This window comes from Strix uralensis, chromosome 26 (genome assembly GCF_047716275.1).
Source record: "Strix uralensis isolate ZFMK-TIS-50842 chromosome 26, bStrUra1, whole genome shotgun sequence".
Lineage (NCBI taxonomy): Eukaryota > Metazoa > Chordata > Aves > Strigiformes > Strigidae > Strix > Strix uralensis.
Genome location: NC_133997.1, coordinates 7929638 through 7952874, shown reverse-complemented (window position 1 = coordinate 7952874; position 23237 = coordinate 7929638). Strand labels below are relative to the sequence as shown.

Genomic DNA, 23237 nt, shown 5'->3' with positions numbered 1-23237 from the left:
TTTTTTTGAGTTCTAGTTAGCCTCTTTGTGAGAATAACCTGGCAGCTGGGAAACATTTTTTTTAATTTTTTTTTTTCCTGTCGAACCATGCTTATGGATACAATCAAAGCTGTGAGAATGGGGAAGGGGGGTTTGGGAGGGGAGGGACACAGGGACGGGGGGGACACGGGGATGGGGGAGGACGCATTTAATGCCTTTTTCAGACGTGTTACTATATAAGCCCCATTATCTTGCTGGCTGGCGCTGGCGGTTTCGGTTTTTTTATTTTCTAAAGCTCATCGATCGGTGAAGTTGTGACATACAATGAATGTGTCGGTCCTAATAAAATCAAGCAAACACGTACGGGCTTCGGCAAATCTTTCTCCTCCTCGAGGGGGGAATTTTGAGGGGGATGCGGAGGTCTTCTCCTGGGATGTTTCCCCCGGGGCTTCGTTCCAGGGGTCGTTATTGCGAGGGATGTTTAATTTCCGTATCTTGCGGCGGGTGAGCGCCGCTGGAGCCCGTTTCCTTCCCCGCGGAGATGCCCGAAATCTTTGACAAGGTGCAAGCGCTGCCCGCGTGGCGTTTGGCGTCGCCTTCGCCTGCGGCTGAGCCCTGAGATGGTGGAGAGAGGAGGAGGAGGAGGTCACACACACACACCCACCCCGGCTCGAAATAGGGTGAATCGCTCCAAAATAGGGTGAGTTGAGGAGGTGAGATCCCGGCAGGATTGGGCTGGGTCGATCCCTCAAAGCCTCCTCACTCCCCGAGGCCGGATCCTGCAATCCCGGTGGCCGGGCGGGATTTACGGGAGGGGGGGAGATGAGGGCGAGAAGGGATTAATTCCTCCCCCCCCCCTTCTCTTCCTCCTCCGCCGGCGGCGTCTAATCTCTGCTCGTGCTTCGAGGTCTGACCCCAGTTGGATCGAGGACCAGGATAACCTCAGCCAAACTGGGAAGGATTCGTCCCGGCGCTCCCTAAAATCAGGGATCTTGATCCGGAGAGTCAAAAATGGCCTTTTTTGGGTATTTTGAATTTTTTTTTTAAGGATTAATATGTTTATCCAAAGGCCCCCCGGGGCGTCGGCGGGAGGAAGGTGAAGGATGCTGGGGGGATGTGGCTGGGGAGGGTTTAGGGGTTCCTGCGCCCCCCCTGGGGGAGTGACATCGAGGTGCCACATTGCAAGCCCCCCCCCTTACAACCCTAATATCATAATTAATTAATAATAACCCCAGTAATTAATTAATCCTCGACATTTATTGGTGTGTGGCTGGTACGGCTGGGAGGGGGCAGTTTGAACCCAAGTTGGGGGGGGGGGGGGGCGCTGCTTGGGGCTGGGACACCCCCTCTGTGGGGTGAGGTGGGGTGGGATGAGCCCCCGCCCCCTTCATTATGCTCCGCCTCCTTTATTATGCCCCGCCCCCACCTGCGGGGCGGGGCCCCCCCTTCCCGGTCCCCCCCCCCCCCCCGCCCAGGCGCGGCCCCGGCACCTGCTGCGGCGGCGGCTCCGGCCATGGTCGCGCTGCCGCGGGCCGCGCTGGCTCTGGCTGCGCTGCTGGGTGAGCCCCGGGGCACCGGGGGGGGGTACGGGGTGGGGGGGGCACCGGGGTAGGGAGCGGGGGGAGCCCCCGAGAGCAACGGGCAGGGCGCTGGGGAACGGCGGGGGCACCGGGCGGGATGCGCGGGCACGGGGGGGCACCGGGCAGGACACGGGGGGAGCGGGGGGGGCACCCGGCAAGAGGCGGAGGAGCTCTCGGGGGGCACCGGACAGGACCTGGGGGTACGGGGCAGGACGTGGGGGTACCGGGGGGGCACCGGGCAGGACCTGCGGGTACGGGGCAGGACGTGGGGGTACCGGGGGGGCACCGGGCAGGACTTGGGGGTACCGGGCAGGACGGGGGTGTACCGGGGGCGGCACCCGGCAACACGCGGGGGAGCTTTCAGAGGGCACCGGGCAGGACCCGAGAGTACCGGACAGGACGGGGGGGTACCGGGGGGGTCAGCAGGCAGGATTTGGAGGTACCGGGCAGTACGGGGGGGTACCGGGGGGCTCAGGGGCAGGGCTTGGAGCTGTCGGGGGGCATGCAGCAAGATGCACGGGAGCCGGGGACCAGCGGGCAGGACCCTGGGGAGCTTGCGGGGGGCACCGACAGGATCTAGGGATATTTTGGGGGGGGGGGGGGGTGTGTCACAGCACCCACCGGACGCTCTCCGTGCCCCCAATTCCCCCACCCCAGCAGGTAGGTGGGTCCTGGGGGGTGGAGGGGCACAATCCACCCCCGTCCCCTCTTCGGGGTGCACCGAGAGGGGAAAATCTGGGTCCCCGGGGAAAAGCCGCTTTGTTCCTCAGAGCTGCCGCGCTCGCCAGCACCCCCAAACCAAAAGCCACCCCGGGAAGAGGCGGATGGACACACCCGGGGATCCCGGTGTGTCGGGGCTGATAATTCACCCCCCCTGCCTGGCGTCGGGCAGATAAAAAATCGGGTTTTTTTCTTTTTCCCATGATAAAAACCTGCCGCCTCCCTTGTTTGCTGGTGCTTTAAGGCCGCCCCAGCTGGTTTTGGGGTGATGGGTCTTGACCCCTTTCCATGGGGTTTTTCCCTCCTTCCTCACCCCTAATTTTCAACCCGATTTGATTTTTTTCTGGCAACGCCACAGTTGCTCCGAAGGGAAACGTCCCTTGGCGTTCCCGGCGAAGGAGAGGCCTTTGGGGAAAGGAAATGGCCCCAAAAACAATGGCAGCGGCGTTTCCTCCCCGGCGGGACGCTGGGTGGGGGTCCCCGCTCCCGGAGCCACCGGGATTTGCTCCTTGAAGGTTTTTTTCCATGATAAAAGTTAATTAAAGGGTGTTGGGATGAGGCACGGGGGTCGCTTCGTCCTTACAGCCCACCAGCATCCTCCTCCGCCGCATCCCGGCGGCGTTAATTCCCACGGGCTCGTGATGGAGCCCCCTGAAAAAATTCACATCCGAGTCCTGGGATGTGACAGTTTAGAGACCAAAACACCAAAACGCGGCAAAAAAGATGCTTTTGAGCCCAAAATTTGTGTTTTTCCTTTAAATTTACTTTCAACCATCCCAGCCTCACCCTGTGGGGTCTATATGGGGTTGTGATGGGGAAAAGAAAAATGAGGGGTTGTGTTTGGCATTTCCACCCCATTTCTATCCCCATTTCCACCCCATTTCCATCCCATTTCCACCCCCATTTCCACCCCCGTTTCCACCCCGTTTCCACCCCGTTTCCACCCCATTTCCACCCCATTTCCACCCCCATTTCCACCCCATTTCCACCCCATTTCCATCCCCATTTCCATCCCCATTTCCATCCCATTTCCATCCCCATTTCCATCCCCATTTCCATCCCGTTTCCATCCCGTTTCCATCCCCATTTCCACCCCCATTTCCACCCCCATTTCCACCCCCATTTCCACCCCATTTCCACCCCCATTTCCACCCCATTTCTACCCCATTTCCATCCCCATTTCCATCACCATTTCCATCCTGTTTCCATCCCGTTTCCATCCCCATTTCCACCCCATTTCCACCCCATTTCCACCCCCATTTCCACCCCATTTCCACCCCATTTCCACCCCATTTCTACCCCATTTCCATCCCCATTTCCACCCCATTTCCATCCCATTTCCACCCCCATTTCCATCCCAATCCCACCCCCATTTCCACCCCATTTCCACCCCCATTTCCACCCCCATTTCCACCCCATTTCCACCCCCATTTCCATCCCCATTTCCACCCCCATTTCCATCCCATTTCCACCCCCATTTCCATCCCAATCCCACCCCCATTCCCACCCCATTTCCATCCCAAATCCATCCCCATCCCATCGCCGCCACCTTCTCCCACATCAGGGGTTAAAGCGCGTTTCTATCTATAGCAAAGTCACGTATTATTACTATTATTTTATTTAATTTTTTTTTTCCCAAATTTGGCCTCTCCGGAGGATACGGCGCTTTCTGCCCCCCCCACCCCGGGGTCGTGAGAAAAGCCGCTGTGGATTTTCCCAACGGACGCTGCTCCACAGCCCGGCATCTCCTATCTGCCCGTTTATAAATAGTCAAAGTTAAGGGAAAAAAAAAAAAAAAATCCCCCCCAAAATATTAAAAAAAAAAAAAGCCGTGTGGCTGTGTCGCATCGCTGAGATGCTCCTTGACATTTTTCCGAGGTTTTTTTTTTTTTTTTGAAGGGTCGTTTTTCCGGCTGGATTCCCGCTGTGTATTTTAAATCCCAAGCTTGGTCTCTTGGGATTTAATTTGGGTCTGGGTTTCACATGACTCCGGCGCCTTAATCCTATCGAGAGGGGTCATCAAACCCCGGCTGCCTCCAGCCTTTAATTCCCCAGACGGTTAATAGCTTATAGGGTCGGGCGGGGTTTGGGGTGGGGGGGAACATGCTGGGTTTTGGGGGGTTCAGGCTGTGCCTTGAGCCGGGAAGCATCTTTTTTTGGGGTGAAATGATGTGATTTTAGATGAGGATGGGGTGTTTAGCGTAGGCGCGGCGATTGAGGTTGCGGTAGGTGCGCAGGGATTTAAAGGTATTTTTTTCCATAGGGGAAAAAATGGGAAGTTATTTTGAAAGGTGGATTTAAAGGTGTTTTTTTCCACGGGGAAAAAAAATCGAAAGTTATTTAGAAAAGTCAATTTAAAGGTGTTTTTTTCCACGGGGAAAAAATCTGAAAGGTATTTTTAAAAGTCAATTTAAAGGTATTTTTTCCGTAGGGAAAAAATCCTGGCAGATGGGCTGGAGCGGAGGGAAAACACCCAGGCAGGTGCTTAGCTCAGGGCGGCTGGAGAAAAATCAAGGTTTTTCAGCCCAAATAGCAGCTGGGAGGTCCCGAGTTTCCCCCCGCCCCCCTGCCGATATGTGTATGAGCGCCGGAAGCGGCTTAATTTTTTCGATCTGGTTAAAGCATTAGAGGATTTGAAGCGGCGAGGTGGCTAAAGCTGGAGCTGATGCCAAAGAGTTCGGTCCCGTGCCCGCAGCTCAAGCAGCGACACTCCCAGCCCTTTTTAGGGTCAAATTTGTCCCAGATGAGGAATTTGGGGTGAATTTGGCAAGAAATAGAGGATTTTGGGGAGTGAGCATCCTCCAGATCCGGATCCATCCACCCGCCTCTCCCCGGTGTGCTGGAGGGGGGATGATGGAGCCGTGATCTCCTGTCGCCGCGGTTTAAGGATGACAGAGCAAAGCTGCAGCCTCAAAGCACTATTAGCATAGTCACCATTAGGTTTCAGAGTTAACACCCCCCAGTGAGAGCATGGGGAGCCTGGCCCGCGGCCGGTTTGCCACAGTTGGGGCTGTTTTCATGCCTCAGGGTATGACGGGACCACCCCCCACCCCCCCCACCCCCCCCACCCCCACCCCGGCTGGTGCCTCTTTACACCCTCCAGAGCCTGGATTGCCCGCAGCACCCTTTGGCCCATCACCTTTTTTGTGATGCTGATGGAGGAGCGGGGCTGAAAAACCTGGATTTTCCCAACTTTTGGGGATGCGTAGAGGTTTAGGAGCTGTGGCATCATTTAATGATCGTTTGCATCGTTAATGAACATGATTATGATTATTAGTAGTAGCATTATTGCTATGATTATTGTAACTATGATCATTATTCTTATAAAAATATATTCATAATCATTATATAATGTATATTACATATTCTCTCTTTTATTATAGAAATGACAATATAATTATTATATGTCATATATTTTCTTATAGATTGTCTAAATTTAATACAATTATATTTATAATGGTGGAGGAGCCGCGCTGAAAAAACAGCTGTTGGGGACGCACGGAGGTTTTGGAGCTGTGGTGTCATTTAATAACGCCATCTGCATAATTAATGAACTGTCGTATTATTATTATTAACATTAGCATAATTATCCTTATCATTATTATCATAATCATTATCATTATTATCACTATTATCATGATTATGATCACTATTACCACTATCAAATCCCCATATTATTACGATTTTATAAAAATAAGTTTATAATTACTATATAATATATTGTCTATTATCTATTTTATTATAGAAATTACAATATAATTATTGGATACCTTATATTTTCTTACATACTATCTAAATTTAATACAGTTCTCTTCGTAACGACATATCATTCCATTACCATTGTTTTTCCACACTATGTATTTTATTCCATACAATAGCTCAAAATAATTAATAATACTACTAATATCAATTATTTTGCCCACGACACGATTCACGGGCAGGCTCCCCGCTGCCGTCTCCGTCACCCAGCGGCATTTTTTTCCCCCCTTCGCCAGGACTTAAGGGTTTATGTTCTTAGCCCGGGTGAGCTATTTTTAAGCATCCTTACAGACCGGGGCTGATTTCTCCCAGTTTTTCACCAGAGAAGGGAAATTTGATTTTTTTTTTTTTTTTTTTTTAATTCCTGGGAAGACTTATCGGCTGGAGCAGAGTTTCCTGCGCGGAGCTGGAAGGCTCCGTCCGGAAACCGCGCCGGTGCCTTGCCGGGAGGGGGGATGAACGGATGCGGGCACGAGGCTAAAAATACCCCCCAGAGCCTTGATTTCCTCTTCCCACCCTGGAAAAATCAAATTAAAACCTCTGAGTTCATAGGGAAGAGGGTGAGGCTGTCGGAGCTCCCTAAATCCTTCAAAACTGTTTTTTTTTTTCCCCCCAAATCCCAGGTAGCAGCGAGGATTTGGGATGATGGGGTAGCATCATCCTTCCCCCCCCCTGCATCCCAATCTGGAGCATCCCTGGGGCGCTGGCAGGAGCGGGGCCAACCGGGGACACGGATCGATGAGCGGGATGGGGGGATGGAGCCACCGGGATGCAGGTCCTCGGTGGTGTTCCCTCGGGGGAAAAAGAAAAAACAAACAAACAAACAAAAAAACAAAAAAACAAACAAAAAAACCCCAAACCAAACCTCGGCACAAAACCCGGCCTCGCCTGAGCGGATTAATTTTCCAGCTGAGCCTTATGGGCAAAGCTGGGGAATAATCTTCCCCCGGGAGCCAAACATCCTTCTCCGGTCCGTAGTACCGCTCGTATCCCGTTGCTTTCTCCCAGTGGGGTTTTTCTGGGATGCCGGGGACGTGGGGGTGGGATGGGGGTGTCAAGAAAAGGCACCCATGAATCATCCCAGTTGAGCGCTGGCAGCAAAAACCGGGGATGCTGGGGAGGGCTCGTGAGGTGTCTATGGGTGCTGCCCCCCCAATAAATCCCATGGAGTGGAGGATCTGGTGCAGCGGCGTGGGGGAGGGCTGGGGGTACCCCAATCCTGAGCTAAAAGGGGGTGTCCGGCCACTGGAGCCCCTCAGGGAGAGGCAGCGGTTGCCGGGGAGAGGGGGATTTTCAGCCGGAGGTTCTCCCAGCCCAGGCAGGGGGGAAATAGGGATGGGAGGGAACGGCATTGTCCGGCATCCTCCGGAGCAGCTGGAAAACCCTTCCCGTGGGGGGAGAGAGGAAGAACGGCCCAACCGCCCGGCGATAACCTGGGATTGTTGGGTTCTCCCTTGGGAAGAAGGAGGTTTGGCAACAATCAGTGGGTTTCTACAAAAAAACGGCACCTGGGGTTGAGTCACGTCCCGTTTTCTTCCCTCTCTGGCCGCGGGCAGGCGTCTCCTCGGCGGTGCTGGAGGTGCACGTGGGGACAGGGTCGGTCTTCTCCGTGGAAGGGCAGCAAGTGGTGCTGCCCGCCTGGTACACCAGCCACTCCCAGAAGAAGCCCTACATCACCTGGCTGCTGGATAAGGAAGATGCTGACCCCTTCCAGGTGAGCGGTGGGGAGGGGCTGTGGTGGGGGAGGGAGGGCGACAAGCCAGGAGGTGGCCATGGTCGGGGGGGTGCTCATGGTGCTCACCGTGGGGTGGTGGCTGTGATGGGGAGGTGGCCACCATGGGGAGAACCTCGTGGTGCCCGCAATAGGGAGGTGGCCATGATGGTGAGATACTCATGGTGCCCACCATGGGGAGGTGGCCATGATGAGGGGAAGCTCCTGGTGCCCACCATGGGGAGATGCCCACAATGGGAAGGTGCTCATGGTGTCCACAATGGGGAGATGCCCACAATGGGGTGAAGCTCATGGTGCCCATGATGGGGAGGTGCCCATGATGCCCACAATGGGGAGATGCCCACAATGGGGTGAAGCTCATGGTGCCCATGATGGGGAGGTGCCCATGATGCCCACAATGGGGAGATGCCCACAATGGGGTGAAGCTCATGGTGCCCATGATGAGGCAGTGCTCATGATGGGGTGAAGCCCATGGTGCCCACCATGGGGAGGTGCCAACCATGGGGAGGTGCCCATGATGGGACGAAGCTCATGGTGCCCATGATGAGGCAGTGCTCATGATGGGGTGAAGCTCATGGTGCCCACCATGGTGAGGTGCCCTTTTTGGGATGCTCATGGTCCCCACTATGGGGAGGTGCCCATGATGCCCATGATGGGGAGATGCCCATGATGGGACGAAGCTCATTGTGCCCATGATGAGGCAGTGCTCATGATGGGGTGAGGCTCATGGTGCCCACCATGGGGAGGTGCCCATGATGGGGGAATGCTCATGGTGCCCGCCATGGGGAGGTGCCCATGATGGGACGAAGCTCATGGTGCCCATGATGAGGCAGTGCTTGTGACGGGGTGAAGCTCATGGTGCCCACCATGGGGAGGTGCCCGTGATGCCCATGATGGGGAGATGCCCACGATGGGGTGAAGCTCATGGTGCCCATGATGAGGCAGTGCTCATGATGGGGTGAAGCTGATGATGCCCATCGTGGGGAGGTGCCCATGGTGCCCGTGAGGGTGAGGTGCCCACAATGGAAGCAAGATCATGGTGAGCACAATGGGGAAGTGCCCATGATGGGAAAAAGCTCGGGTAGCCCACCATGTGGAGATGCCCACTGTGGGGAGATGCCCACAATGGGGGAGGTGCCCATGATGGGTGGTACCCACGGTACCTATGACGGGTAGATGCCCATGATGGAGACATACCCATGGTGCCTACAATGGGGAGCTGCTCGTGGTGCCCACCATGGGGAGGTGCCCACCATGGGGAGGTGCCCGTGGTGCCCACAATGGGGTGAAGTTCATGGTGCCCATGATGAGGCAGTGCCCATGATGGGGTGAAGCTCATGGTGCCCACCATGGGGAGGTGCCCACCATGGGGAGGTGCCCGTGGTGCCCATGATGGGACGAAGCTCATGGTGCCCATGATGAGGCAGTGCTCATGATGGGGTGAAGCTCATGGTGGCCACCATGGGGAGGTGCCCACCATGGAATCAAACTCATGGTGCTCATGATGGGGAGGTGCCCTTTTTGGGGGGATGCTCATGGTGATCTATAGGTGCCCATGATGAGGTCATGCCTGTGGTGTCTGCAAGGGGAAGGTGCTTGTGGTGCCCACGATGGGGAGATGATCATGGTGCCCATGATGGGGAGGTGCCCATGGTGCCCACCACAGGGAGATGCCCACGATGGGGAGATGCCTGCGATGGGGGAATGATCACGGTGCCCATGATGGGGAGGTGCCCATGATGCCCACGATGGGGAGATGCCCACGATGGGGAGATGCCCTCAGTAGGAGGATGCTCATGGTGCCCACGATGGAGAGATGCCCACAGTGGGGGGATGATCATGGTGCCCATGACGGGGCGGGGGTACTTGTGGTGCCCATGGTGGGGAGATGCGCATGATGGGGGGATGCTCATGGTGCCCATGATCAGGAGGTGCCCCTGGTTCCCACGCCGTGGACGCTGGGGGCAGGTGAGGATGGTGGGAGCTCAGGCAGCAACAGCCACTCCACAAAACTTGGGACACCATCCGGAGGTGACTAAGCGGACGTTTTCCCCCGTGCAGATCCTGACCTACATGGACGGGGTGACGAAGGTGGAGGAGACAGAGCTGAAGCCCCGCGTGGGTTTCGTGTACCCCGTCCTCACCCACAACATCTCGCTGTTCATCAACGCCACCCGGGAGCGCGACTCGGGCCAGTACATGTGCACCGTCAACGTGGTGGACGACGCCACCAGCACAGGCAAGAACGTCGGCATCATCAACCTCACCGTCCTGGGTAAGGCTCCGCCGGTCACCCCGGCTCCTCCAACACCCCACCCCATGATGTCCCCTCGGGACTAACGTCAGTGCCCGCAGTGCCGCCGGCCCCCCCCGCCTGCCGCCTGCACGGTGACCCTGCCGTGGGAGCCAACGTCACCTTGAGCTGCACCTCCGAGAAGGGGAAGCCCTCACCCGCCTACCAGTGGCAGCGCACGGCCCCCACCCTGCAGGTCTTCTTCCCCCCCGCCCAGGGTAAGGTGGCACCGGGGTGGGGAGTTGGGGAGCGGGGAGGGGGCTGGAAAATCCTGGGAGGCTCCGTCTGTGGGACACTTTCGGCTTCGTCCCCTTAACTCTGCCCATTCCTGTCCTTGCTGCCTGAGCAGGCAGGGGACTGTCCCCTTAACTCCACCCGCACAAGGAGGTGGGGGGATTGGGGGCGGGTGGCCGCAGGGCAGCACCCAAATTTCTCGCCCTCAGACCGGGCCAGGGGCACCCTCAAGCTGACCAACCTCTCCCTGGACTTGTCGGGCGTCTACGTCTGCGTGGCCGAAAACCAAGCGGGTTCGGCCGAGTGCAGCATCGTCCTGGAGGTGCACTCAAGTGAGTACGTGTCCGCAGGGCCGGGGCGGGGTGGGGGGGGGGACACACACACGGTCCCCGTGGTGTCCCCTGGTCCCCGTGGTGTCCCCTGAGGGGATAAGAGGGGAGGTGACCTTCCCCCCGCCGCCTCTCTGTCTCTCTCCGGCAGCTAGCACCAAAGCCGTCATCGCCGGTGCTGTGTTGGGTTCCCTGGGCGCCCTCGCCACCGTTGTCTTCTTCGCCCGCCGTGTGGTCGGCTACCGGAGGAAAAAACGTGACAGCCAGGAAGAAGCAGCCAACGAGATCAAGTGAGATGCCCCTCTCACCGAGGAGGTTTAAATCGTCATTGCTAGGCTTCAGGGTTAACGGGGGGAGGAGGAGGTTTCCATCACTGGCCAGTCATCACTAGGTTTCAGAGTTAACAGAGGGGGTGGGGAGGCTTCCATCTCTGGCCAGTCATCACTAGGTTTCAGAGTTAAGAGAGGGGGTGGGGAGGTTTCCATCTCTGGCCAGTCATCACTAGGTTTCAGAGTTAACAGAGGGGGTGGAGAGGTTTCCATCTCTGGCCAGTCATCACTAGGTTTCAGAGTTAACAGAGGAGTAGGAGGTTTCCATCTCTGGCCAGTCATCACTAGGTTTCAGAGTCAACAGGGGCATTTTCCATCTCTGTTTTCCCCCCGTTCCCTCTTGGCCCCTGCTTTGGGGTCGAGGAGCTCTGCAGAACCTCGGGGTCCCCGTCGCTCTTTTTGGGGGGGCGGGCGGGGGGCGGATGCCGGGGAGGGGCCTGACGGGGCTGTGGTCCCCTCCCGGCAGGGAAGACGCCGTGGCGCCCAAGACGCCCTCGTGGGCCCGCAGCCCGGCTCCGGACACCATCTCCAAAACCAGCACCTCGTCCTCCATCGCCCGGGAGAGACCCCACGGCGCCAACCCCCTGTCCGACACCGCCTCCATCCTCACCGGCAGCTCCCGGGGACCCCCCCCGCCCCGCCGGGGGCCGCGCACCCCCACCCTCTCGCCCCCCCCCGCCGTTAACGGGGCCCCCCAACGCCGCCAGGACCCCCCGGGGGGGGCGTTGCCCCCCTCCACCCTGGCACGGGCGGGCGCCGTCCCCGTCATGGTGCCGGCGCAGAGCCGAGCTGGCTCCTTGGTGTGACCCCCCCATAAAAAAAAAGGGGGTGCAGGAATCCAGCACACACCCCCCATTTGTTGGGGTGATTTTTTCCCTTTTTGTTCTTTTTTTTTGTTTTTTTAACTAAAAGACGCCTCCAGCAGCTGGACTCATCCAGGGGGTTTAACGGCTGCGGGGGGCTCCCCGGGTCTGGGGGGGTCCCCGGGTTGGGGGGGGCCGAGTCTCCCCGTCAATAGAACACCCCAAAATAGTCCCGGCCCCACCCAGAGCGGGCGCCGCTTCTTTTTTTAAATTTTATTTTATATATATATATCTCAGTTAAAATGGGGCATTTTTCGTAAAAGAGCAATAAAGCGAGGAGGGGGTCGGGGCTGGGGGGGGCACGGGGGGGGCAGGAGGAATATGCACTTTTTTTTTTTAGGGGTTTTCTGATTAAAAGCTGGCCGTGCTGTCCGGCGTGGTTTTGGGTGAGTTTGTGGGGATTTAGGGAATGGTGGGTTCCACGTGTCCGTGGTTTTGGGTGAGTTTGTGGGGATTTAGGGAACGGTGGGTTCTACATCGCCGTGGTTTTGGGTGAGTTTGTGGGGATTTAGGGAATGGTGGGTCTCGCGTCGCCGTGGTTTTGGGTGAGTTTGTGGGGATTTAGGGAACGGTGGGTTCCACGTCGCTGTGGTTTTGGGTGAGTTTGGGGGGATTTAGGGAATGGTGGGTGTCACGTCGCCGTGGTTTTGGGTGAGTTTGTGGGGATTTAGGGAATGGTGGGTCCCACGTGTCCGTGGTTTTGGGTGAGTTTGTGGGGATTTAGGGAACGGTGGGTCCCACATCACCGTCGTTTTGGGTGAGTTTGTGGGGATTTAGGGAATGGTGGGTCCCACGTCGCCGTGGTTTTGGGTGAGTTTGTGGGGATTTAGGGAATGGTGGGTGTCACGTCGCCGTGGTTTTGGGTGAGTTTGTGGGGATTTAGGGAGTGGTGGGTCCCACGTCACCATGGTTTTGGGTGAGTTTGTGGGGATTTAGGGAATGGTGGGTCCCACGTCGCCATGGTTTTGGGTGAGTTTGTGGGGATTTAGGGAATGGTGGGTGTCACGTCGCCGTGGTTTTGGGTGAGTTTGTGGGGATTTAGGGAATGGTGGGTCCCATGTCGCCATGGTTTTGGGTGAGTTTGTGGGCATTTAGGGAACGGTGGGTCCCACGTCGCCGTGGTTTTGGGTGAGTTTGTGGCGATTTAGGGAATGGTGGGTCCCACGTCGCCGTGGTTTTGGGTGAGTTTGTGGGGATTTAGGGAATGGTGGGTCCCACGTCACCATGGTTTTGGGTGAGTTTGTGGGGATTTAGGGAATGGTGGGTCCCACGTCGCCATGGTTTTGGGTGAGTTTGTGGGGATTTAGGGAATGGTGGGTGTCACGTCGCCGTGGTTTTGGGTGAGTTTGTGGGGATTTAGGGAATGGTGGGTCCCATGTCGCCATGGTTTTGGGTGAGTTTGTGGGGATTTAGGGAATGGTGGGTCCCACGTCGCCGTGGTTTTGGGTGAGTTTGTGGGGATTTAGGGAATGGTGGGTCCCACGTCGCCGTGGTTTTGGGTGAGTTTGTGGGGATTTAGGGAATGGTGGGTCCCACGTCACCATGGTTTTGGGTGAGTTTGTGGGGATTTAGGGAATGGTGGGTCCCATGTCGCCGTGGTTTTGGGTGAGTTTGTGGGGATTTAGGGAATGGTGGGTCCCACGTGTCCGTGATTTTGGGTGAGTTTGTGGGGATTTAGGGAATGGTGGGTCCCACGTCACCGTGATTTTGGGTGAGTTTGTGGGGATTTAGGGAGTGGTGGGTCCCCCGTCACCATGGTTTTGGGTGAGTTTGTGGGGATTTAGGGAATGGTGGGTCCCACGTGTCCGTGGTTTTGGGTGAGTTTGTGGGGATTTAGGGAATGGTGGGTTCCACGTGTCCATGGTTTTGGGTGAGTTTGTGGGGATTTAGGGAATGGTGGGTTCCATGTGTCCGTGGTTTTGGGTGAGTTTGTGGGGATTTAGGGAACGGTGGGTCCCACGTCGCCGTGGTTTTGGGTGAGTTTGTGGGGATTTAGGGAATGGTGGGTCCCACGTCTCTCCTGGTGTGTCACGTCACAGTGCACCGGCCAGGCCACACCGTGTCGTCACACCCCAAGGCCCGTCGCCGTGACGTCACACCCTGCCGTGTGACGTCACACCGAGCGCAAGGCATCATCCCCCGCCCCCGACTCCCGCCCGCCTGACGTCATGCTGGTTGTCACACGGCCGTCAGCGCCGCGCACCTGTATGACGTCACACCCCGGTGTGACATCACAGCAGCCGTCCCGCATCCCGCGGTGACGTCACACCATGTCCCACGAGCCACCGCCTCCTCCTCCCCGTGCCACGCGCACCCTGCCGTGACAGCACCCGTGCCCTTATGACGTCACGCGCCGGCCGGTGACGTCACACACGCGCGGATGACATCACCCACCCACCCCACCCCCCCGACCTGCCCACCTCCGCCGCTGTGACCTCACCGCTCCGCCGGGTGACATCGAAAGGCGCCCAAGGACAGGCCGGGCCTCTGGCAGGGATGTTTATTGGGGTGGGGGGGGGCCGGGGGGGGGCGGGAGGGCAGCCGGGGGTGGGGGGGGCGAGGCCCGGCTGCACGGGGGCCCCGGGAGGCGCATGCGGGGGGCAGCGGGGCGAAGCGGGGGCTCCTGGGCCTCGGTGGTCGGCGGGGGCTCGGCGGCGAGGGGGGTCCGGGGAGCGCCTGGCGGCCCCTGCGAGCAAAGAGAGAGCGGTCAGCCCCAGGTCTGAGCCCTGCCTGCACCCTGCCGCTGCAACCTGCGCCCTGCCTGCACCCGGCCTGCGCCCTGCTCCTGCACCCTGCCCGCACCCTGCCCGCACCCTGCTCCTGCGTCCTGCACCCTCTCCATGCCCTGTCCCCTCCTTGTTGGCACCCCTGCCCGCACCCTGCCTACACCCTGCCTGCACCTTGCCCCTGCCCTCTTTGCACCCTGCCCACGCCCTGCTCCCGCAGCCTGCACCCTCCCCCTGCCCTCCCCCTCTCCTGCCCTGCCCACACCCTGCCTGCACCCTGCCTATGCCCTACTTGCAGCCCGCCCACCGCCTGCCTGCACCTTGCCTGCGCCCTTGCTCCTGCACCCTTGGCCTGCCTGCCTGCCTCCCGCTGCTGCCTGCACCCTGCCCTCACCCAGCCGCATCCCAGCAGCCGGGGGCTGGGGGGGACGCCCAGCCTGGCCCCCCCCCGGGGCAGATGACACTGGTGGGAGTGGGTGAACCCAGCTCACCTGATGTAAACCTGCTCAGCCGCCTAACGAGCTGGCCCTAACGAGCTGGCCCTAAAGAACCTTGCGGCCGTAATGAGTTTCACAGCCCCTGTGCTTGGCAGCTGCTTCCCTGTCGCATCCCCACTGCATCCCAGTTCTATCCTCACCAAATCCCCATTACTTCCCAGTTCTATCCTCACTGCATCCCCATTGCTTCCCAGCTACATCCTCACTGAATCCCCATTACTTCCCAGTTGTATCCTCACCAAATCCCCATTTCATCCCAGTTCCATCCTCACCAAATCCCCATCGCATCCCAGTTAAATCCACATTGAATCCCCATTACTTCCCAGTTGCATCCTCACTGAATCCCCATTTCATCCCAGTTCCATCCTCACCAAATCCCCATCGCATCCCAGTTGCGTCCTCACTGTAGCCCCCTGGAATCCCCCCCTGCTCCCCCACTTCACCCTCAGTTCAGCCCCACAGCACCCCAGTTCCATCCCAGTCGCGTCCGTCCCCCCCCCCCGGCCCCGCCACACCCACGTGGCCGTGCCGGCAGCGCGACCTCCCCGCCGCTCACCCCAACCCCTCCTTCCCGCTAACCGGGGCCCTTCTCCGCTCACCACGCCGGCACGGGGCACGGCACAACCACCCCCCGGGCCCCGATGCCACGCGGCCTCGGCGCCGTGGGCGCTTTTTTAAATTTACCTTTTCCTGCCAGGAGACTGTGACACAGGCTTTTAAAAATAGCATGTGCTGAGGCGAGGCGTTCGGGGTGGTGTTGCTAAGGGAGAAATTAAATTCAAATCTAGGGCTTCGCCTTCCCATGCTAACTACTACGGTGCGCTCCCAAAATTAGGGCAGGCAGGGGCTGCCTGCCTGTGTGCTTTCACCTCCTGGGAAGAAAAACCCCTTCTCCATCCCGAGTCGCCGTGGGGAAGGACGCTCAGAGCAGTAAAATATAAAAATGACCCGATTTGGGGGGGGGAAAAATAAGGGAGATTTGGGGCGTACCTAGTCGCCGTTGCGGAGGTCGCCGCCGCGGGTGCTGTTGGCGCACTCGGCGTCCTTGGTTTTCCGATCGATCTCGCCCCCTTTGATCTTCTTGCGGGTCATATGGCCGCGGAAACTAGCCTGGATCTTGGCGGCCGCCGCGTTGGCGTCGGGATCGTCCAAGGGGATGTCCAGGATGTCCTCGTCCAGCTTCGTGCAGGCTCCCTCCTGCCGGCGGCAACGGGAGGGTTACGGCCAGTGACACCCCAAAAAGGCCACTCCCCTCCCTCAATTTAATTTATTAAATAAGGTTCTAAATTAGCCTCTTTGGGGCTGGATCCTGCTTCCTCGAGGGTTGTGACACAGGGAGAAGAGCATCCGTGGGTTTTGGGAGGGGGATTTTCCGCGCGGGGAGTCACGCCAGACAAGCTGGCCGTGCCTCAGTTTCCCCTTCCCCGCGCAGCCTGTTGCATCCTCCCGCGTCCCTCCTCTGGGCTTTGGTCAAAAACACTGGGAAATTTGGGAAAAAGGCCCCCACCCCGCGCTGAGGATAAAGCACCACAGCCCACTCCCCTCCTGCCGCATCCCACTGGAGCAGTCGGACCCGGCGCTGAGGTCAAAGAGGGGGGGGAAAAAATATACGGGAAAACTAAATGAGATGGGAGCGAGCCGGTGTTGGATGCTCTGGTGTTGGCAGCAGTGCGGGTGCATCCTTTGCATCACCCTGGGTGTGTGTTAAAGGACTTAAAGGAGAGGGTTTTTTGGGGGGGGGGGGTTATTTGGAAGCTGAGGATTGGGGGGGGGGGCATGCTCGTCCCCTCGGAGCGCGCCGTGGCTCTGCAAAGTTGTTCAGGTTGTTTTACCACTGTGAAAGGTGAGGGGAGAGAAAGAGCGGCGGCGGCTTAAGTGACAGGTCCGAGGTGGAAATGATATGTCCAGGGTGGAAATGTTATAGCCAGGGCTGGAAATCCTATAGCCAGGGGAGAAATCCTATAGCCAGGGCTGGAAATCCTATAGCCAGGGGAGAAATCCTATCGCCAGGGCTGGAAATCCTATAGCCAGGGGGAGGAAAACCTATATCCAAGAGAGAAATCCTATATCCAGGAGAGAAATCCTATATCCAGGGGGAGGAAACCCTATAGCTAGGAGAGAAATCCTATATTCAGGAGAGAAATCCTACATACAGGTGGGGGAAACCTATATCTACAGGAGAAAATCCTATATTCAGGGGAGAAATCCTATATCCAGGGGGCAAAAATCTATATCCAGGGGGAGAAATTCTGTATTTAGGGGGAGAAATCCTATATTTAGGGGGTGAAAATCTGTATCCAGGGGAGAAATCTGATAGCTGAGGGGAGGGAAGCTATACACAGGGGAGATATCCGATATGTAGGGGAGAAATCCTCTGTTCAGAGGGAGAAATCCTATATATAGGGGGGGAACATCCTATATGCAGGGGAGAAATCCTATATCCAGGGGGATAAATCCTATACCCAGGGTGGGCTTTGCCTCTCTGGAGGTGCCCAGGAGGGGAGAGGGGGGCTTCTCTCTGTGCTGCCGGCTGAGCTGGAGGGGGAAAAATGGGAAAAAAGGGGTGAAAAGAAGGGGGAAAGGGGAAAAAATGGGGGAAAGGGGAGGAAAAAAAGGGGGGAAAAAGGGAGAAAGGGGGGGAAAAGGATGCGGTTTTCTGCCGGATCAGTTCTCTGAGCTGGCTGGCGGCCGGGCAGTGAGGGGTGGTCACCCCCGGTTGAGGATGGAGGGCTGCAGCCCCCTGCTCCCCCCCAGTTTATCCCTGTATCCACCAGCAACCTCCAATCCCACCCAGAGAGTAATTTTGGGGGGAAGCAGAATCGCCCCTGTCTGGCGGCTGGATTTGAGGATGGGGGGGACTTTCCTGCCCAGGACGTGGGGTGAGGTGGCTGCAGCCCCGGCGGGACGGATCCTGAACTGGTGCGAAAAAAGAGGGGAAGGGGTGGGTTTTTTTGGGGGGGGGGGGGGGAAATAAGGGCCTGGGGGTTTGCAGCAGCGCTGGGCGCAGAGTTGAGCTCTTGGGTGCAGCACCCATCACAGCATCACCCCCCCTACAAACACCCCCCGCACCCCTCCGCCTCCACCACCACCCCAAACCCCCTCCACCGCCCCCGTACCCCGCTCCGGCGGGAGCCGAGAATAAGAATAAGAATAAGAAATAAAATGCAGAAAAAAGCGAGGTGCTGGGGGAAAAGAGGGGGGACCTACGTTGCAGCAGTCCATGGCGGAGGACGGGTGGGTGGCCAGCGATGGGCGAGGGGCTCCGGCAGGGTCTCGCTTCCCCGGCAGCTCTCCCGGCGCAGGTGGCAAGTTGAGCGGAGCCGCTTGCCTACGTAATGCGCTTTCCTCCGGGCGAGCCTATCAGCCCTACACCCCTGCCAGGCTTTTTGGGGGGGGGTGGTGGTGGTGTTTCTTTTTTTTTTTTTCTTCCCTTTCTCCTCTTTTTTTTTTTTTAACCTCCTCCAATTTTATTTCGCAGCCTCCAACTCCCTCCTAACGCTTAAAGGAGCCGGCAGCTCGCGTCGGAGTTTCGTGTAATATAAAATTACACGCGGAGGATGCGATCAAATATTTAACGGCGCTTTCGGGTTTCACCCGCAGCGTGGCGGGTTTAATAGGGCTGGTTTTGGGGGGCCGGGGGGGGGGTGTGAAGCTACAGCAAACGGGGGTGATGGGTTAGTGGAGGGGGGGAGGGATGCTCGGCCCGCAGCGATGCCAGAGGGGGGATTTGCCCCCCAAGTTTCTTTGCACAGGAGGCAAAACCTTCACGACCTACTGAGGGCTTGGTTCTGAAGGAGGGTGAGGATGAGGATGGTGAGGATGAGGATGGCGAGGAAGGGTGGGCATGGCAGGACACCACGTCCCACCGAGCAGCCGCTGAAGCCCAGGGGTGATGTGCCCAAACGTGGGCTCCACGCGGAGGAGGGGGGCTCCTCTTTTGGGGGCCCTTTCCCTGCTCGCAGGAGCATCCGACTCCCCCAAATTTGGGGTGTTTTCCAGCCAGACCTGCAAACCAGGCATTTTTCCAGCCCTCGGTGCTATCTGGAGACCCCGCTTTCACCCTCGGACCACACTGAGGTGCCAGGGCCGGCGGGGTAAGGTGGGGGGGGACCCCAGAAAAGAGGAGACACCCCCAGGGCAGTGCGGGGGGCTGCAGCCCCCTGCATCGCCCGCCTTGCTCGCCTCTAATCCGGGTTTGGGAGTTGCTAAGCAACCGCATAAGTTGCCCGTGGGCTCCGCGCGCCGATGCCGGCTCTGGCCGGCCCCCGAAATGCGGCGTGGCCCCCCCCAGACGGGCACCAGCACCCCCCGGCCCACCGGCGCAGTCAGGCCTCGCCGGCTCTCCCCGGCCAGGCTCGCTGCGGGGGTGTGCCCTGCCTGGGGGCCTGGTGGCACCCACCTTCCTCTTTGCCATCACTGGCATCGTCCTCATCACCGTCACTGTCCCATTGACATCACCGTCCCCATCCCTGGCACTGGCACTGTCCCCACTGCTGCCACCAGCCCTGTCGCCATCCCTGTCCTCATCCCCATCCCCACCATCCCCATCCCCACCATCGTCCCTGTCCCCATCCCCACCGTCATCGTCCCTGTCACGATCCCCATTCCTGTCCCCATCCTTGTCCCCATCCCCAACTTCATCTCCATTATCTCTGTCCCCACCCTTGCCCCCATCCCCAACTTCATTCCCATCCTTGTCCCTATCCCCAACTTCATCTCCATCCTCTCTGTCCCCATCCTTGTCCCCATCCCTCTCATCCTTGTCCCCATCCCCAACTTCATCCCCATCCTCTCTGTCCCCATCCTTGTCCCCACCCTCCTCATTCTTGTTCCCATCCCCAACTTCATCCCCATCCTTGTCCCCATCCCCAACTTCATCCCCATCCTTGTCCCCATCCCTTTCATCCTTGTCCCCATCTCCAACTTCATCCCCATCCTCTCTGTCCCCATCCTTGTCCCCCTGCCCAAGCCACCCCCAGTCTCAACCCCACCATCATCTTTGTCCCCAACCCTGTTCCCATTCCCACCCCCGTCTCCATTCCTGTCCCCGAGGCCACTCCAGCCCCCGCCCCCCGACACCCCCACCTTCCCAGGTCACCCTGCTCCCCACCCTGCCCCATCCCCACCCATACTTCACTGGATGGGGGTCAACCTCCCCCCCCAAACCCCACACCCAGGAAGATGGGTGCTCCCCCAGCATCCCTCAATTCCCCCGCACCCGGCTCTCCCCGCTGGAGCCGCTTTTCCACCGCCACATCTTCCCACCAGCGTGGCGGGGGGGGAAATAGCTCTGCTCCAGAAAACCCCCGCTCCAGCTTCCAGGCGAAGCCTCGGCCACTCTGCTGGGATTTTTAGATGGGAAAATGATCCCTTTCCCTTTTTTTTTTTTTTAAGACCCTCCAGATCCATCACTGCCTGCTCTGGTGAGGGAAGATGGGGTGTTTTGGGGGGAGCTGAGCAAAAAAGGCTTCTTGGAGCAACTCGTCTATCAAGGATCTGGGAAAATTAGCCCCAAAACTAGGATGCAAAATGGTGGGAGGATCATCCCAGTACCAGTAAACCCCCCAAAATGCACAAAAATAGGGGGTTTTGGAGCAGTTTCAATGCAAGAATGGATGGCCCCCCGTTTTTACCAGCGGCGCACAGCCTCCCTGTCCCCAAAATCCACTCTGGCCACAGCCCCCCCCGTCCTGGCAGAGCCGCCAAGCGCCGGCGTCTCCCGCAGACTGCGGCTGCGGAGGAGGGACGCGAAATGCCAGAACATTTCTAATCATTAACGGCGGTTTTTGAGCCCGTTCCAGGCTCTGCATTTTTCCTCCCCGGCCCCCTTCATCCAAGAAAACAACCCACCCCGGGACGCAACATGGCGGGGGGGAAGAAATATTGGGGTGATGATTTTCCAGGTGTTCCAGCACTTCCTAAATCGGAATCCTGATAAAATAAGTCACATTTTGGAAGTGGGGGACGGGCACCACGGCTGGTAATACCTGCTGGAAACATCCCGCCGTCGTGGTTTGAGATGGTGGCACCGAGGTGTTAAAAAATCCTTTAAAAAAAAAGGGGGAATTTGATGCTGGAAAGGTGCCCTGGGCGGGCAGCGTTGCCAAAGCGAGAGCCGGCAGCCGGCGAGGCGGTGCCGGGGGGGGGTCAAGGCGTAGCTGGTTGGCATCAGCCCCGGCGTGTGGGGTCCCCGCCAGCTTTTTTTCCCCATCCCTCCTTCCTGTTTTTCCCGGGAGAGCCGCCGCCGTGCCCCGTGCCGTGGGCGAGTGCCGCATGCTGCATATGGCTGGCTCCCCCCGGGGAAAAACAGGAAAGGGGGGGGCGAAACTGGGGTGAGCATGAGTGGGGGGGTTCAGTGTCCCCCCCCCAAAAAAGAGCAGCCGGTTTCCACTCAAACCCCATCACCCCTTTTTTTTTCAGCGCCTGGCTGGGATTTTGAAACCGCTCCAATGGGAAAACACAAATTTCATCAGCTGGAATGGGATGGGGGGGGGGCCCCACGTGCTCCCCAAAATGTCACGGAGGCATCTCAGCCCTTGGGGGGGGGCGGGTAGAAGAGGAGCAATGTCACATCCCTCCTTCACACGGGGACACTATTAAATTTTTGACAACCTCCGGGGATGCAGGGGCCTAAATATAGAGCCTTAAAATACCATCTCGAGCTCAGCCCAGCTCCTAAACCCAGGTTTTTTTAGGGGAGAAATCTCAGGTGAGAGTCGCTAATAACGGCGGGGACCTCATTAATAAAAATTCTCATTAAAAAAGCGCCGCAGGGATGGTACGGGAGATCATCACCCGCCCCCAAGAGAAGGGCAGGAGCCTGGTGGGGAAATTAAGGGTTGGGGTTTTTTTTTTTTTTTGAGTCGTCGCACCTCGTTTTGGGTTCAGATGTTGCCAAATGGGGGATTTGGGGCGAGCGCTCGGGTCGGGTCCCCGGGGAGGTGTCCCTTTTAAAGAGGGTTATGGGGGCGTGCTCCCCTTCGCCCGTGGGTTGGCTCCTCTCTGCTGCATTACGGTGAGGATTTTTTGGGGAGGAATCATGGTGTGTCAGCGCTGATGGGTGCTGTCAGCTACCCCTGATGCTGTTTTGGGCTCAGATAGCCCTGTTTTGGGTGTGGGTGCTGTGTCCCTTACCCTGTGTGTGGATGCAACGCTGCCTGCCTGCTCGCCTGCCTTCTCCTCTTCCTCGTCCTTGTCCTCCTTCTTGTCCTTCTCTGGCTCCTGGAGGAAAAGCAGGAAAATTTAAAATTTAGGTGGGGTGGGACAACTGCAGAGGGGCCAGGGTGGGCGCAGGGTCCTGGGCACCCCAAATTCTCCAGAGAGGGCTGGAGGGGTGGGCAGGGAGGGCAGCCTACCTGGAAAGGGGGCTGGGTGAGAAGCTCGTCCTCCAGCCGGGCTCCCCACGCTGCCGGGTCAGCTGAGCTCTCTGGGGAAGAAGGAGGCTTGATGGCACATGGGATGGGCACACGGGGCAGGCCTGACACCCCGGGGATGGGCACGCAGGGCAGGGCTGGTGGCACAGGGTGATGGGAATGTCCCCCAGGATGGGCACACAGGGCAGGCCTGACACCCCGCGGATGGGCACACAGGGCAGGCCTGACGCCCTGGGTGATGGGCACACATGACAGGCGCGACACCACGCGGGACAGGCAGGGGGTGAGGTGCGGGGATGGGTGGTGCCGGGCAGGGCCACTCACCCTCTCTCTGCTCCAGCAGCGTTTGGAAGTGCTGAGCAGCAAAGGCCACCACATCGGCCGGCTGTGCCCGCAGCACCTCCAGTGCCAGCCCCTCCAGCAGGTTTTGGAAGCCGGCGGGCAACCGCAGGGCGATGCTGGAGAAGGGGAGGGACATGGCCGCCTCTCCCGAGCCCCCTGCGGCGGCACAACAGGATTAGTCGCGACCCGCACCCACTCTGTCCCTACAGGGAAGCGCCGGGACTCGAACCCGGGCACCCCGGATGGGGCGGGGGGCGGCGCCGCCGCGAGGGGGCACGCGCCTTTCCCGCCCGCCGCGCCTGCGCGCGCCCGCTTCTAAACTGCGCATGCGCGCAGCGGCCGCCCGCGCGGGGCGGGGTGAGTGGTCGCAGAGGGCCCCGGACACCCAGTTCCCCCCGGTTCCCCCCGGTTCCCCCCTGGTTCCCCCCCCGGTTCCCCCCCCGTTCCCCCCCCGGTTCCCCGCACCCTCATCCCCGCTCCC

General features: G+C 58.6%; 2 protein-coding genes across 3 annotated transcripts; one reads left to right on the top strand and one right to left on the bottom strand.

The window, feature by feature from the left end:
• Positions 1–1417: 1417 nt before the first annotated feature.
• On the top strand, positions 1418–12094 carry ESAM (endothelial cell adhesion molecule). Its single transcript, XM_074894823.1, has 7 exons — positions 1418–1538; positions 7595–7752; positions 9832–10045; positions 10126–10281; positions 10507–10629; positions 10778–10916; positions 11422–12094. Exons 1-7 carry the CDS (start codon positions 1493–1495, stop codon positions 11759–11761), a joined length of 1176 nt encoding a protein of 391 aa, XP_074750924.1. The 5' UTR covers positions 1418–1492; the 3' UTR covers positions 11762–12094.
• Positions 12095–14303: 2209 nt separating this feature from the next.
• LOC141954848 (neurogranin) lies at positions 14304–22994 on the bottom strand. Of its 2 annotated transcripts, XM_074894824.1 has the most exons (5): positions 22739–22994; positions 22397–22467; positions 22176–22262; positions 16032–16238; positions 14304–14504 (listed from the first exon to the last, which is right to left on the bottom strand). In XM_074894824.1, exons 1-4 carry the CDS (start codon positions 22890–22892, stop codon positions 16032–16034), a joined length of 519 nt encoding a protein of 172 aa, XP_074750925.1. In that variant the 5' UTR covers positions 22893–22994; the 3' UTR covers positions 14304–14504. The 2 variants fall into 2 exon arrangements, with proteins under 2 accessions (XP_074750925.1, XP_074750926.1); XM_074894825.1 differs by lacking the exons at positions 22176–22262; positions 22397–22467; positions 22739–22994 and adding an exon at positions 18249–18454.
• Between the last annotated feature and the right edge of the window lie 243 nt (positions 22995–23237).

Excerpts from the sequence above, each read along its gene's own strand:
- LOC141954848 (XM_074894824.1), bottom strand. The coding sequence starts at position 22,892 with ATGTCCCTCCCCTTCTCCAGCATCGCCCTGCGGTTGCCCGCCGGCTTC. Across the intron at positions 22,468-22,738 it reads GCTGCTGGAGCAGAGAGAGG|AGAGCTCAGCTGACCCGGCA; the intron begins GTGAGTGGCCCT and ends CTTCTTCCCCAG. Across the intron at positions 16,239-22,175 it reads GCGTTGCATCCACACACAGG|GAGGGAGCCTGCACGAAGCT; the intron begins GTAAGGGACACA and ends TGCCGCCGGCAG.
- ESAM (XM_074894823.1), top strand. The coding sequence starts at position 1,493 with ATGGTCGCGCTGCCGCGGGCCGCGCTGGCTCTGGCTGCGCTGCTGG. Across the intron at positions 10,282-10,506 it reads CTTCTTCCCCCCCGCCCAGG|ACCGGGCCAGGGGCACCCTC; the intron begins GTAAGGTGGCAC and ends TCTCGCCCTCAG. Across the intron at positions 10,917-11,421 it reads GAAGCAGCCAACGAGATCAA|GGAAGACGCCGTGGCGCCCA; the intron begins GTGAGATGCCCC and ends CCCTCCCGGCAG.